This window comes from Cyclopterus lumpus, chromosome 25 (assembly GCF_009769545.1).
Source record: "Cyclopterus lumpus isolate fCycLum1 chromosome 25, fCycLum1.pri, whole genome shotgun sequence".
In the NCBI taxonomy this organism is placed as follows: domain Eukaryota; kingdom Metazoa; phylum Chordata; class Actinopteri; order Perciformes; family Cyclopteridae; genus Cyclopterus; species Cyclopterus lumpus.
The window spans coordinates 12,031,993-12,047,083 of NC_046990.1; the positions used below are offsets into that span (position 1 = coordinate 12,031,993).

The 15,091-nt window shown below is 47.5% G+C and overlaps 1 protein-coding gene across 1 annotated transcript in view; it reads left to right on the plus strand.

Annotated features, from left to right (window-relative positions):
• Positions 1–10,204: 10,204 nt before the first annotated feature.
• The window catches only part of LOC117727979 (lamin-A-like), a 19,121-nt gene continuing 14,234 nt past the window's right edge, over positions 10,205–15,091 (plus strand). The window contains exons 1-2 of the mRNA XM_034528564.1: positions 10,205–10,347; positions 11,734–12,116. Coding sequence (XP_034384455.1) covers positions 11,779–12,116 — 338 coding nt within the window. The 5' untranslated portion in view covers positions 10,205–10,347; positions 11,734–11,778. The remainder of the gene's footprint in view (positions 10,348–11,733; positions 12,117–15,091) is intronic.

Sequence of the window (15,091 nt, forward strand, 5' to 3'; positions counted from 1 at the left end):
TGTCCTCGACAGAAGCCACGCCTGACGGCCTGACGGCGTGGCTGAGCTGCACAAAGACGCCAACTGCAGCACTGACGATGAGAATAAGAATAAGAATAATGTTTTGGAAAAAAATAATATATTCATCAATAACCTTGTTGCGTGTAGTGAGACCTTTTCCCCCTTTTTGAAGATTTGTTTTTGTTTCAAACAGGTAGGAAAGTACCTGTAACTTCCATTTATTGTCATAGGCAACATCTATTTACAACAAATCCATGATATCAGCAGAAAGATTCCTCTCATGATGTACTGTATAACTATTTTCTGACTGAGTTGTAAATGATTATTATTAGCCCACACTTTGGTCAACGCCATAAATAAGAAGCTTGGAGGAAACATTGGACCTGGTACGGGCTGTGAAACTGGCACCCAGTGCTGAGCGACAACTGATGTCCATGTTTTCAGCTTCCTCAAAGTGTCAGTCGAACTGGAGTCTGCCATCACCATCTGTGCATATGCACGCTGGGATGTACGGAGGATCTGTTGCGTGAGGCTTTACCTGAAGGAAGGAGAACTCTGGGGGTGTTTGAGAAAAGCATGAAATGCGCCGGTGTTTGTTTTGTTGTTGTTGTTGTTGTCGTCGTTTCTCCACCCCCACCAGGAGATAGATATCTTAACACACACGTGGACACTTGATGTTCACTGATCTCTAAATGGCTGTTGGATGAATCCTCTCCTTGTGTTGCTTTGTGCTCCCAGAGGGAGGTGTTGAATTCGCCCCGTATGACTGGTGCATTTTAACCCCATCCATTACATTCAATTCATTACTCCCCATCATGTGAGGTGTCTTCCCACAGCGTAACTGGGTTACCACTGAAATACTACAAAAACAAGGACGCACACAGTGGTCCGTTTCGGCCTCATGTACTGATGTCTGCCATTAAATAACTCATAGGATGGGGCAACACGATCATTTCCAACTCCAGTTCTGAAAGTGGAAACGACACAAGCGTCGCGTTGAAATGGTCCCAGAAAAGAGAGAGCAGGTGCGTTCGCATGCGTGATCACGTCTAGACGCGCTCTCTGGGTGCCAATCAGGACGGGGCCGGTTCCCCGAGGGTGCTTTGCAGATGAGAACTCACAGGGAGACTCCTGGTGTGAGTCCAGGATTAAAACATCCCTCCACCCAATAACACGGAAGAAGGGGAAACAAGGAGTGCGATGCATGAGGGACTAGAGGGTGGGCTCAGGGGGTCTGGCCCCCACCCAGTGGAGTGGCCAGAGGATTGGACGAGGGGTTGGGGTGATGGGGACGAGCAGCCCAGGAGAGCCTCTCAGCCACCAATGAGGCCAGTGCGTCCACGCGTTTGTCTGGATTTCCATTAAAAGGGGTCTGCTGGGAGTCCAGAGCCCCAATCAATACACAAGCATGGATCTGGGATTGTGCCCCCTCCCCTTCCCCCTTTCCTCCGACACAACCCTCTCTCTTGGGTGTGTGATGAGTGTGTTTTGGTGTGGCCTGTTGGAGGCCTGATTGGTGATGCTGCTGTACCACATAACCTTTGTGACCCTGACCGAAACCGGCTCTGAATGGACCCCAGCAGGTCTGGTTTCCATTCAGACTTCAGTGTCTTTAGCTGTGGGCTACACTTGTCATTCATCTGTGTGTGTGTGTGTGTGTGTGTGTGTGTGTGTGTGTGTGTTAGCTGCGGGATACTTGTGAAACCCAGAGTGCTGAGGTCATGTTACTTGCACATGAAAAAAACCTCAATGATCTTGACCATCTGGTCGTCACAGTAGTGCCCCCCCCCCCATCTTTGGGGAGATGCTGTGGTTCACTGTGCCGCAGAGACACGCAGCCTCTTTGTCCCAGAGCACACATGTCTTTCACCTACGGACAGTGTCCGTCCCCGAAGCCCATGGGCTCAATAGGCTGTCCCTGACGGACGTCCTTTTCACTTCTACGGCCAGATGTCCTTTTCAGGACCTTTCTGGTGCCCCGCTGCCACTCCAATGAGCACAAAGGGACGGCTAAGCACCACGTGCTGATGCCGTAGTGAGCTCGCGGATGATGTAAGACCGCATGCAAATGATACCACATCTTGTGCTCAGGAGCTGACGACAGCCATGAAGTCGATCAGCTGACCTGATGAAACTCTAAATCCAGAGGTCATGTTGCGGTTCCTTTTGTTTCCTTTTGTTTTTATTTGTTTGCTCATTTGTGTTTTATTTGTTGTTTGTTTCCAGAGTCCCGGCCAGCAGCACAAGTACTCACGGACACACTGCACATAATGATGATACAGTGAGAAGAAAGACAAGCCACGACGTGGGAGAATAGAATCACTCAGAGATAAAGGGGGAGAGGTGGTGGAGTCCAATCAGAACGCTCACAGCACCCCAAGGTGACGTGTTCAGAATGCTCGTTTGGACCCGAGGTTTTACAACTTGAAATGATGTGAAAGCAAATCTTCACAATCGAGAAGCTGGAACCAGAGAATGTTTGATAAATGCATAAGAAATTATGAAGATAACCGTTGATCAGTTATTAATTCATTGTGGCAGCAAATCCTTTGGTTCAACAATCAAAACAAAGGATCACACACACACACACACACACACACACACACACACACACACCCCAACAACAAACACATACTGGGATGTTGTGATTGGGAGAGCTGGTGTCAGCTGGGAATATGAGTCAGGTAGTATGACTTCATAGCTTTTTACAGGGTATTAGGTCATCCCCCCCCCCCCCCCCCCCCCTCCCCCCCACCACCACTCTAATCACATGGATGCTGTGCAGCCAGTGACACGCCTAGTGATGAGTAAGGCTCACCTCACCGCTTGCTTCCCGCATGGCGGTGATCTCACACAGCTTTGAAGAGCCCTCGTTCTAATCTCAGCATTACGCTCTCATTCTGCAGACGACGTGTCATTTGATTCAGATGTGGCTTTAATTTATGTAATTTATGGCTTTTATTGAACGCAAAGAAAGTTGCCTTTTCCTTTTTAAAAATCTGCTTTAATACACTTGATGATTTTATACATCAGATAGGAGACAAAATGCTTTGATTGACAGACGGTGTCTTCGGTGATGGAAGTAATGGAGTACATTTATTCCAGTGCAGTTCTAGAGTATTAACAATATGCTGCATACAGTACAAATCTGAGGTACTTTCCACATGTATTACCTTGTACATTTAGATTTTACGTGCAAAATATATCATCAATTTATAGAAAAGGACACCAGCAACAATATGTAAAGTCTCCACTTTTACCAAGTGGAACATCTCTATATAATAGTACACGCTGGAAAGGGCAAAGGTCAATTTCTCCATTGTGTCCTTTACAACGTAATCCTTTGTCGGGGGGTTGTGTTGCATCCTTTCCCGTGTGATGGCTTTCTTGTGGTATTTTAATGAGATATTCATCTTGATTTTATATATATATATATATATATATATATATATATATATATATATATATATAATGTGCAATCAATTTCTAATCCAAAAAGCTTCAGTATTTCCTTGCCAATATAAAAAGATAAAAGGCCGGAAAATACTTGGAAATGGTCAGACGTTTCTTTTTACCACACTTCCTCCAGCACTCATGCTGCAACTAAATTTAACTAAAGTAAATGTAATTAAATCCAGCTCACTAAATAAATACAATTAGCTCCATGATTGACCAGCAACAACATCAAAATGCTTATGATTTATAGACTTAAATGGTCAATTTAGCACAATGAGTGTGCTCACTCTGGATACTTTAAGTCCATTTTGCTGATCATAATTGTAAATTTGAATGTGGCCCTTTTGTTTGTAATGAAGCATTTTAAATCTTAGCGTTGATTTTATTTAAGGATCTTCGTGCTGTTTGGAGATCTGTCTTTTGGACCCACACTATGATTATTATTATTATTATTATTCCCAGAAACATGTTGACTGTTGGAAAGTGAAAACTGTGAGTGTAGTTCATTAATCTACGTTTTGTAAGGGACATTTCGTAGCATATGACCTCGTTGTTCGTTGGGTTATGCAGACGATGTCCTGGAGGTGCCGTTTGAGTACCAATCACATTCTCTGCATCACGATGCCTCCCAGTGACCCGCCGTGCTCCATCATTTATGATCATTGTGAATGTAAATACATTTACAGCTCAGTAACATGGGACATGTAAAATTCATGTTCAGCTGTTACATAATGATAAGCATATCCGCGAAAAGCTCTGTAAAATATCTCTAGCAGCACACTTGGGTTGCTTTTGATTTGTAATTTATTTGGGGGGGGGGGGGGTTGTGTGTGTTTGAGTTTGGGATCACAGGGAATTAAACTGACTGCACCGTTCAGCTGGGCCATCTGTACAGCTTGATAGTGGCGGTCATGCCGGTGGAGCTGCCTTGAGGAACTTCTATGGTGCTTCCTGGCAGCCGGTTCTAATTAAATGATCCATTCAGGTCAGCAGATCAATCTTTGCCAAAGAGCGGTCCATGCATGGAGATCATGTGTGATAACAGGTACCGGCATTGGGTGTTTAATACAGATACATATATATATATATACACACACACCACTTTAGGAGTGGATTTTGCAGCCTGTATGGAAACAGTTACACAACCAATAACTCTAAGATACATATAAATATATACACACATTTATATGTATACATTCATTCATTGATATATATTTTTTAGTCCACAAACTTGCATTGACCTGCCCACCGCCAGTTAAACAGAATCTCGGTCTCGCCTCAATTGGACGCGGACACTACCTACGGTGGCCGCCAGGTGGCGCGTGCACGCTGCGTTGGCAGCCTAATCAAGCGCGTGGAGTTGCAGGTGGCTGCCCGCTCGGCTCAAAGGAGCTCGGCCTCGGCGGCCCGGTGGACACTACCGCGATGGACTCCACCGTGCACGTTTCGGAAGGTCAACAGTGACCGTGGAAAGGCGGGCACGCGCTTTGAACGACGGCAGGAAACGCGTTTCGCGGAGAGACGGTAAGACGGTCAATAACAATATCCCTCCGCTGGCTTTCCGTGTGCGTTTGAGGGAGCAAGGGGTTAAAGTGGACGAGCACACCGGGGGTTGAACTCGTGAACCCGGAGAGGTATCACCCACTGTCTCCTGGGCCTGTGATGACTCGAGGGGACGGCAGGGGGCGCCAGAGAGGCGCCGTGTGAAGGAGCTGCAGCGTCATCCACGAGGCCGAGACGGAGGAAGAAGTGTTGAGAGCCTTTTGTTTCTTTAGTGAAATACAAATACCAAACGAGTCCAACGAGTAAGGACAGGTTAGTGATGATACCAGCATATGAAATGTAATAACAAAAAGAATAGAATATATTAAATGGATTACAAAGCCTATTATACCTATGTTACACAATGATTTATATGCACATTAGGTTTTATTCTGAAAAGTAATTGTAGCTGTCGAATAAAATACACGAGTGCAGTAAATATTGATGTGAAATACAAGAAGTTACTGTGGTAAATTGGAAGGTTTCTGCCACTGATTGCAGCCACAGTGTGTATTTTATTGTTCACCTCTAACATCACTAGAGCGATAGCTGAACCCTCAGAGGTCAGAGTGAGGACTCTGTTATCAGTTTCCTCTATTACCTCCTGGGACATTCACTTCCTGATGTGAGTGTTCTGGTCCTCTGGTAGCTTCATATGTGTTTAGACACACAAAGAGGGAGCCTCCTCAAAGACAACACGCACTGTGTTGTCTGTCTCAGGCAATATTTAGTCCACATTATGGAAATTATGAAAAATGAATTTACATAAGGGCGAAGACTGCCATCATCACGTTGAGAATAATTTGCATGGTAAGCAAAGCACAACATACAAACCCATATTTAGCTTTCCATTTGAAAAGCAAACGAACGAGCAGAAGTCTGAAGAACGGTGTGCGTTGGACCGATATCTGAGACGATATCTGAGTCTTTTAATAATGATTAATGCACTTTGTGTGAACGGTGGTCTCTCGAGCAGCAGAGATATCAAAGTGAGAGACTGCTTTACAATTATAGCCGAGGTCCAAAGCACCCTCGAGGACCGTTGACGTGGTTCTGACTGACTGACTGGTGGTTTGTCAGGCTCAGCCAGGTGAGCAGTCAGGGGCTCAGCCAGGTGAGCAGTCAGGGGCTCAGCCAGGTGAGCAGTCAGGGGCTCAGCCAGGTGAGCAGTCAGGGGCTCAGCCAGGTGAGCAGTCAGGGGCTCAGCCAGGTGAGCAGTCAGGGGCTCAGCCAGGTGAGCAGTCAGGGGCTCATAATGCAGAAATCAAAGCTCTGGCTCGCACAACGGCTCTGCCTTTTGTTTGCTGCCCGCTTGGAATGCCGTGAGGAGAAGGAGTGAGGCAAGGAGAGGGAGTGAGGCAAGGAGTGAGGCAAGGAGAGGGAGTGAGGCAAGGAGAGGGAGTGAGGCAAGGAGAGGGAGTGAGGCAGGGAGTGAGGCAAGGAGAGGGAGTGAGGCAAGGAGTGAGGCAAGGAGAGGGAGTGAGGCAAGGAGTGAGGCAAGGAGAGGGAGTGAGGCAAGGAGTGAGGCAAGGAGAGGGAGTGAGGCAAGGAGTGAGGCAAGGAGAGGGAGTGAGGCAAGGGTGGTTGAAAAGTGGTGGTTTATGTTCTACAGTTGCCACATTTAGCATTTTGAAAATAATTAGTAAAGCAGTTATTAGTATTTTTTTTTGTAATAATGGAGGAGAGTAATAAAAGCAGAGCCAACAGTTGGAAATGCATCACTGTGAATTTTGGGGAAGATTGAGAGCAGAATCTAATAGTAGTTGGAGAGAAAATATATTGGCAACTATTTATTATGATATATTAATCGTTGCTTGAAAACTGATTCAGTTGGTACAAGGAACCTTTTATTTGTCGACTTTGGCGCCCCCTGTGGACGGAAGTAGTGGTGTTTCAGAGCAGAAGGAGGGACCCAACAGCCCTGGTTCTGGTTGGCCCGGGCCTCCCTTCTCTCCTGCGGGCCTCCAGAGGGGAAGCTCTGCTCCTGTCTGTCCACGCTGGACTCTGAGCTGAGGGAGTTTCTGGTGAACCTGCATGATTTCAAGAGGGCTTTGACCAAGTGGCACAGATGAAATATAGAATAGAATAACTATATAGAAACAGGGAATCGTCCTGCTGGTCAGGTAGAGCCATCAGTACTAAAATGAAAGCGTTTAGTTAACAGAAAAAAGTTCTTCAGTTACTTTAAAGCTTAGTTTTTTCAGACAGAAACACAACTATTTAAAACATCATCCTGATGCTATGAGAAGAGCTGTTTTACATCCTGTGGTTTTAAACATGACCTTGAAGTTGCAGCTTAGCCTTTTGCTACCGTTAGCAGAATGCTAAGCTATTAGCAACATGTTCTCTCCTTCCGAGACGCTTCAGACGCATTTCAGATCTCTTTTTTTGGGTTGCTTTGCCAATGTTGGAACTTTTTCAGCAGACTTTCCTCAAAGTGCGTCTGTGTCTGTAGAACAGCCAATAGGAAGCCAGAAGAGCCAAGAGGCGGTGCGGAGGTCTAGTTTCTCTCTTGAATTCCAATGTACTGATAAACTGGCTACTCCAGCTTTTATGTCACGAATGTAAGATCTGCTTTTCTCAGTTGTAATAGTATTGTTGATTGCATATTTTAGGGCAGGTTTTTTTTCTTTGAACAAAATAATGTTAATAAGTTGCTCCCCTAGAACGTTTCCCCTCATTATTCCCTTTATATGGTAAACATGTTTTTAGCACTTAAAAAGTTTTTGCTCGGTTAGGCCCTTCTTGAAGGAGACGCAGAGCCTAAAATTGCAAACTCATAAGTATTTAAACGGCATAACTTGTGTCTTCAAATGTGAATAAGCAGAGTTTTAAAACCACAAGTTAATTATTGATCAACGACCGTCAGATTTGTTCTGCAATCTGAGAGTCTGTCATGGCCTCGCTCTGCTCCAGGATCCAGTGTTTGACCTGAACAACCCGCTTTCAACGGGAAAACACACACACACACACCACACACACACACACACACACACACACACACACACACACACACACACACACACACACACCACACACACCACACGCACACACCACACACACCACACACACCACACACACCACACACACACACCACGCACACACCACACACACCACACACACCACACACACCACACACACACACACACACACACACACACACACACACACCACACACACCACACACACCACACACACACCACACACACCACACACACCACACACACACACCACACACACACACACACACACACACACCACACACACACACACACCACACACACCACACACACACACCACACACACCACACACACCACACACACCACACACCACACACACCACACACACACACACACACCACACACACACACACACGCACACACACACACACGCACACACGCACACACACACCACACACACCACACACACCACACACACACACCACACACACCACACACACCACACACACACCACACACACACACACACACACACACACACACGCACACACACACACACGCACACACACACACACACACACACCACACACACCACACACACCACACACACCACACACACCACACACCACACACACACACACACCACACACACCACACACACACCACACACACCACACACACCACACACACACACACACACACACCACACACACCACACACACACCACACACACACACACACACCACACACACACCACACACACACACACACCACACACGCACACACACACGCACACACACCACACACACCACACACACCACACACACACACACACCACACACACACCACACACACCCACCCCACACCACACACACACACACACACACACACACACCGCACACACACACACACACCACACACACACACCGCACGCACGCACGCACGCACACACACACACCACACACCGCACACACACCCACCCCACACACACACACACACACCGCACGCACGCACGCACACACACACACCACACACCGCACACACACCCACCCCACACCACACACCACACACACACACACACACCGCACGCACGCACGCACACACACACACACACGCGCACACACACCACACACACCACACACCGCACGCACGCACGCACGCACACGCACACGCACACGCACACACACACACACACAGGCCAAACTGTGTGGAGAGTAGTGGAAACTTGTTGAACGTTTCGGCTGCCAGTCAGGCATTCTTGTCAAGTGACCATGGAAATGCAAAAACTTCAAAATGGAGACACAAAGAAAGTGAGAGAGGAGGTGAACAAGTGGGATGTGTGACTCAGAGATGCAGCTTCAGAGATGCAGCTTCAGAGATGCAGCTTCAGAGATGCAGCTTCAGAGATGCAGCTTCAGAGATGCAGCTTCAGAGGCCGACTGGAAGGCCACGGTGAAGCCAGGATACTCCCTTAACCACTGGGCCTGCCCCATGCCCAAAAACAGACATGCTGTCTTGCCCCTTGTTTAAACACACACACACACGACTAACCTCCATTTCCATGGGGAGGAGATGCACACACACATATACACACACACACACACACACAGCATCAGAACTTGATTGGACCTGTGACTTTATAAACTCCACCCAGATGAAATGAATATAAGACCAGAATCCAGTTGGGTTTGGAGCGTGAGACCGGTGGACCTCCGAGATGACCGGTGGCAGTTCTTCTCCTTTTGGGATTACGATGCAAAAGATGTGTGGACTTTTTCTCCTTTGGGTTCGGTGGACGTGCTTGTCGACAGGTCATTTTTCTGGATAACGTGTATAACACAGATATCCATGGATAACAACACACTTTGGATTTGTGTGTTGTGTGTTGTGTGTTGTGTGTTGTGTGTTGTGTGTTGTGTGTGCTGCCTCTTTCTTTTTGTTTTGGAAGTTGGATTTCACAGATGAATTATTATTTTTTTTAAACAGAAATATGGGCCAAGAATGCATTCTTCATAGCAGCAGGGTGAGCGCCGCACATTCACACGCCTTCAGCAGCCCGGGAGCTGCTCGGATCATCGCTGTCACGCCTTGTATTGACAGGCCACTTGCAGCAGTCGGTCTGTCTGCGAGGGCTCAGTGACATGAGAAGGGAAAAGATAGGCAGCTGCTGTGTGTGTGTGTGTGTAGACTGTCTGGCCTGACTCCTCCTAGCAGCCCCACCCTCCCCTCTCATGCCTCCGCCCCCTCTCTCCCTCTCCAGCAGTAGGTACATGTGTGGTGAGCGACAGCTAGGAGAGCAGTTCAGGGTACCAGCCAAAGGCGCACACACCCACTAGCAGAGAGCAAGGCTGCATTATTCAACGGATCCACTTCTCTACGCTTCTCTGGGGTACGTCTCTCTCTCTCTCTCACACACACACACACACACACACACACACACACACACACACACACACACACACACACACACACACACACACTCAAACCAGCAGACGAACTTCTAGTCCTGTACTCTACTTTTAGTCCTCAGCAGGCTGAAGTCGAGAGGTAAGGTCCAGAGACTGTCGCCCTGTGAGACTTTGTTTGTTCAGCTGATGCACGTCATGTGCTCCTAACAGTGGTCTAGCTTGTTTTAACTTCAGCTCCGAGTTGGGTTTCATTGAGTCGGGGGGGGGGGGGGGGGGGGGGGCATCTCACTTGGAACATCAGACCGCTCGCTGCGTTTCGGGAGCCTAAGTGGAGGCTTCATTTATTCAGAATTAGGCCAGAGAGCTCTTGTGAGAGTATGGGTTTGCTCCTGTGTCGCCCACATGATGCGTGTGCACGTGATGCGTGCACACGCATCATGTGGGCGACAACCCGCCCACACGGCCGTGCGCGTCCTTGGGTGCACTTCTTGTAATGGCCGGTGAAGAGATGGACGCCGGTTCACCCACTGAACCGAGTCGGCTTCCCCTCCGCTCGGGGAACAAAAGGCGGTTTGGTTGTGAGCGGCTGGTGACGCCGTGTTGAAGGCACACCTGAAGCCACAGGTTAACAGTCCTGATGCATTATTAAAGTTGTTGGAGGCCTCAGCCATAATTGCTTCATAATACTCTGATGCTGGTAACAATAGAGTGCTGTTGAATTCAGTGATTAAGGATTTACAGCTTGAAATGTCTTGGATGAGTCCATTGAAGACTTCAAAGAGGTTCACTTTCTTGTTTCCCTGTTTCCCTACATGTCCTTATCGGGGCATCTTGCAGCATGTGTTGATGTTATGAGTCGACTCTTTGGTATTACGAGATGAACGCCGCTTCCTGGAAGCAAAACGGCAAAAAACTTCCATTTTACAAAAGTCTGGAGAGCAGAGGAGGGAATGTTTAGACTTGGAGGCCGAATAAGAAACGCTGTCGGGAAGAGGGCAGGACATCTGGAACACATTCCTGCTTTTAATACCAATTAAATACTGTAGAGGCTTTTCTAGATGTGCTCGCTGGCTGTGGAAAAAGGATCCTGGAATTGTATATTAATTACTATATATATATATATATATATATATATATATATATATATATATATATATATATATATATATATATATATATATATATATATATCTCTTAATTAATTATCATGCAGGATCAGGGTTGCGTAAGGCTGTCACATTTGTTCATAATAAACGCCATAAAAGATTCCCGTGTGACTCAACCGATGGTTTGGTGCACTGCGCTTTGCAAAGAAGGAAGTTTGGATACTGTAGTTTTCATTAACTCTTCGCCCTCCTCCCCCACAGCCAGTGACTCACCCCCGCTGCACCTCTTGCTGAGCCATTATTACCATGGAAACCCCGAGCCAGAAACGCGCCAGCCGTGGTGCCACCACCTCCCCGGCCCGCATCACCAGGCTGCAGGAAAAGGAGGACCTGTGCAACCTCAACGACCGGCTGGCTGTCTACATCGACAAGGTGCGCTCCCTGGAGACGGAGAACTCCGGACTGCGGCGGCGCATCACCGAGTCCGAGTCCTCAATCACCCGCAACATGTCGGGCATCAAGGGGGCGTATGAGGCCGAGCTGGCCGACGCCCGCAAGACGCTGGACCAGGTGGCCAGGGAGCGAGCTCACATGCAGCTGGAGCTGAGCAAGCTGAGGGACGACCACAAGGAACTTAAAGCCAGGTAGGAGGAGCTGGAGAGGGAGTGGCTTAGGTCCAGTAGGAATGTCACACACATGGTACAAGTTATCATTTTGCTTTATGTGATCGTATATTATAGGCAAAAAGTACGCGCTGCATTTCCTCTTTTGAACACGTCAGCAGAGCCACGTTGTGTTGCAGTATTGACGACCTGTGATCTATTTGTGGAACCTTCCTTTGATGCATGTGCTTTTCACATTGTAGGATGTTTATTTCGTAGCATAGAAGAAAATGATAACTGATTATGAGTTAAGCCCCAAATGTCCGATGAGGATACGCTCTGTGACACGATGACGTCGTGTCCCAGTGTTTGCTCTGTGCTCAGGGTTTGGGACCCCCAGAACATTTCATCATGGTGGCCTCAGACGGCCTGAATGTCGCGGCGCTCCCTTGTCTGATGGGACGCCTCTTGTTCACACCTGTTATTCAGTACAACCCTAATTATCATCCAGGAATTCACAGAGCGTTCATTTGAGCAGACGGCATTCCTGGTTTAATTTGTATAACTCGTCGGTAGTTTAGTATTCATAAGGACTCACCTGGAGCCAGGCGGCTCCACCTTAAACACACAGCCTGTTACGGTGGGACAACGCACTACTCACACCTCGGCTGTTCTAATAGGGTCCAATCGTTAAAAGGAAAGATGGAATATAGTTTAGCTTTTCTTTGCCTAGTTCTGGAGACGTACATTAAAGGTCAATGTCAGAACTATGGTTCCTCCTAACGGTCTGCGGATTATCTTAAGTAACCAGGTCATGATTTCCTTTATCTCTCTTTTAGCACCACAAGCCGGGGGCCATCTAGTTCTTGCAGGGGGGAGGGGGGGGGGGGCAGACATTTCTACAGCCGATATCTCAAAGGAGAAAACTCTCATTAAAACAAGCTAGTTTCATAAAGTATGTATTTTTGATTCCGGGGTGAACTGCTGTTTTAAACACGCTGCCTGGTGTTCAGAGGATCAAGAAATGTGTAGTAATAACATATTTAAAATACTTTGTGTTCATTAGAAACATCACACACGTGTTGTTCCATCCTATCAATTAAGTGCATCAAATGACAAGTTATTAAAGGGCAGAAGGTCACATAGCAATCATCATATGAAAGTGACCTGCTGCCTAAATGAGTCTTCAGGTTCTTCTTCTTTGAGTCGCAGGCTGCAGCTCAGTTGGCAGAGTGGCTTGTGGGTGTTTCCTCATCAGATCAGGAGGCAGTCGAGGAATGTGTCGGCGTCATGGCGGTTCACCGCGCGTGTGTGTGTGTGTGTGTGTGTGTGTGTGTGTGTGTGTGTGTGTGTGTGTGTGTGTGTGTGTGTGTGTGTGTGTGTGTGTGTGTGTGTGTGTGTGTGTGTGTGTGTGTGTGTGTGTGTGTGTGTGTGTGTGTGTGTGTGTGTGTGTGTGTGTGTGTGTGTGTGTGTGTGTGTGTGTGTGTGTGTGTGTGTGTGTGTGTGTGTGTGTGTGTGTGTGTGTGTGTGTGTGTGTGTGTGTGTGTGTGTGTGTGTGTGTGTGTGTGTGTGTGTGTGTGTGTGTGTGTGTGTGTGTGTGTGTGTGTGTGTGTGTGTGTGTGTGTGTGTCCCTGTATCCTTTGTTACTCTCCAGCTACTCTGCAGGAGAAGCAACTGTTCTCTAAAGGAAGCGGATCCCAGACTTTATCTGTTGCACTTCAGCCAGTGTGTTTGGTGTTTGGTTGCCATGGCGAGTCTCGGCTCGGCCATGTGACGGGGTGGTGACTCAGTTTTCTTTCATGGCGTCTGGACTGAAACGGGAAGCCAGGTTTATTAATACTCGACGGGTAAACAGACTCCTGGTCGGTGCCCTTGGTTCTTCCTCTCCAGCGACAGGGGTCTCCGTCACGGCGGTTCAGCTGACACACCTGTTCCATCCAAAGGCAACACTGGGTCTCCTTTGTCTGCAGGACTGGGAACACATGTTGACCCCCCCACAGGACTGGGAACACATGTTGACCCCCCCACAGGACTGGGAACACATGTTGACCCCCCCACAGGACTGGGAACACATGTTGACCCCCCCACAGGACTGGGAACACATGTTGACCCCCCCACAAAACCCTGTTGGGCCACAATGCCAACCGCTCTCCCCACAGCACTGTTTGACTGGTATTCAATTCAGAACATGGAACATGGAACATGGAACATAGAACATAGAACATAAATCATGGACCATGGACCATGGACCATAGAACATGGAACATAAAACATAGAACATAAAACATAAATCATGGACCATAGAACATGGACCATGGACCATAGAACATAGAACATAGAACATAGAACATAAATCATAGAACATAGAACATAGAACATAAAACATAAATCATGGACCATGGACCATGGACCATAGAACATGGAACATAAAACATAGAACATAGAACATAAAACATAAATCATGGACCATAGAACATGGACCATGGACCATAGAACATGGAACATGGACCATAGAACATAGAACATGGACCATATTGCAAACGCAGGTGTGGCTGGAACGCGGTGCTGGAAGTGAAGTCTGAAGCTGGAAGTCAGAATGGAGCCCCAGAACCTTTAATACTGAGCTGGTGTCTCGTGCCCAGTCTAACGTCCAGCTGTGAACATTAGCCGTGTGTGTGTGTGTGTGTGTGTGTGTGTGTGTGTGTGTGTGTGTGTGTGTGTGTGTGTGTGTGTGTGTGTGTGTGTGTGTGTGTGTGTGTGTGTGTGTGTGTGTGTGTGTGTGTGTGTGTGTGTGTGTGTGTGTGTGTGTGTGTGTGTGTGTGTGTGTGTGTGTGTGTGTGTGTGTGTGTGTGTGTGTGTGTGTGTGTGTGTGTGTGTGTGTGTGTGTGTGTGTGTGTGTGTGTGTGTGTGTGTGTGTGTGTGTGTGTGTGTGTGTGTGTGTGTGTGTGTGTGTGTGTGTGTGTGTGTGTGTGTGTGTGTGTGTGTGTGTGTGTGTGTGTGTGTGTGTGTGTGTGTGT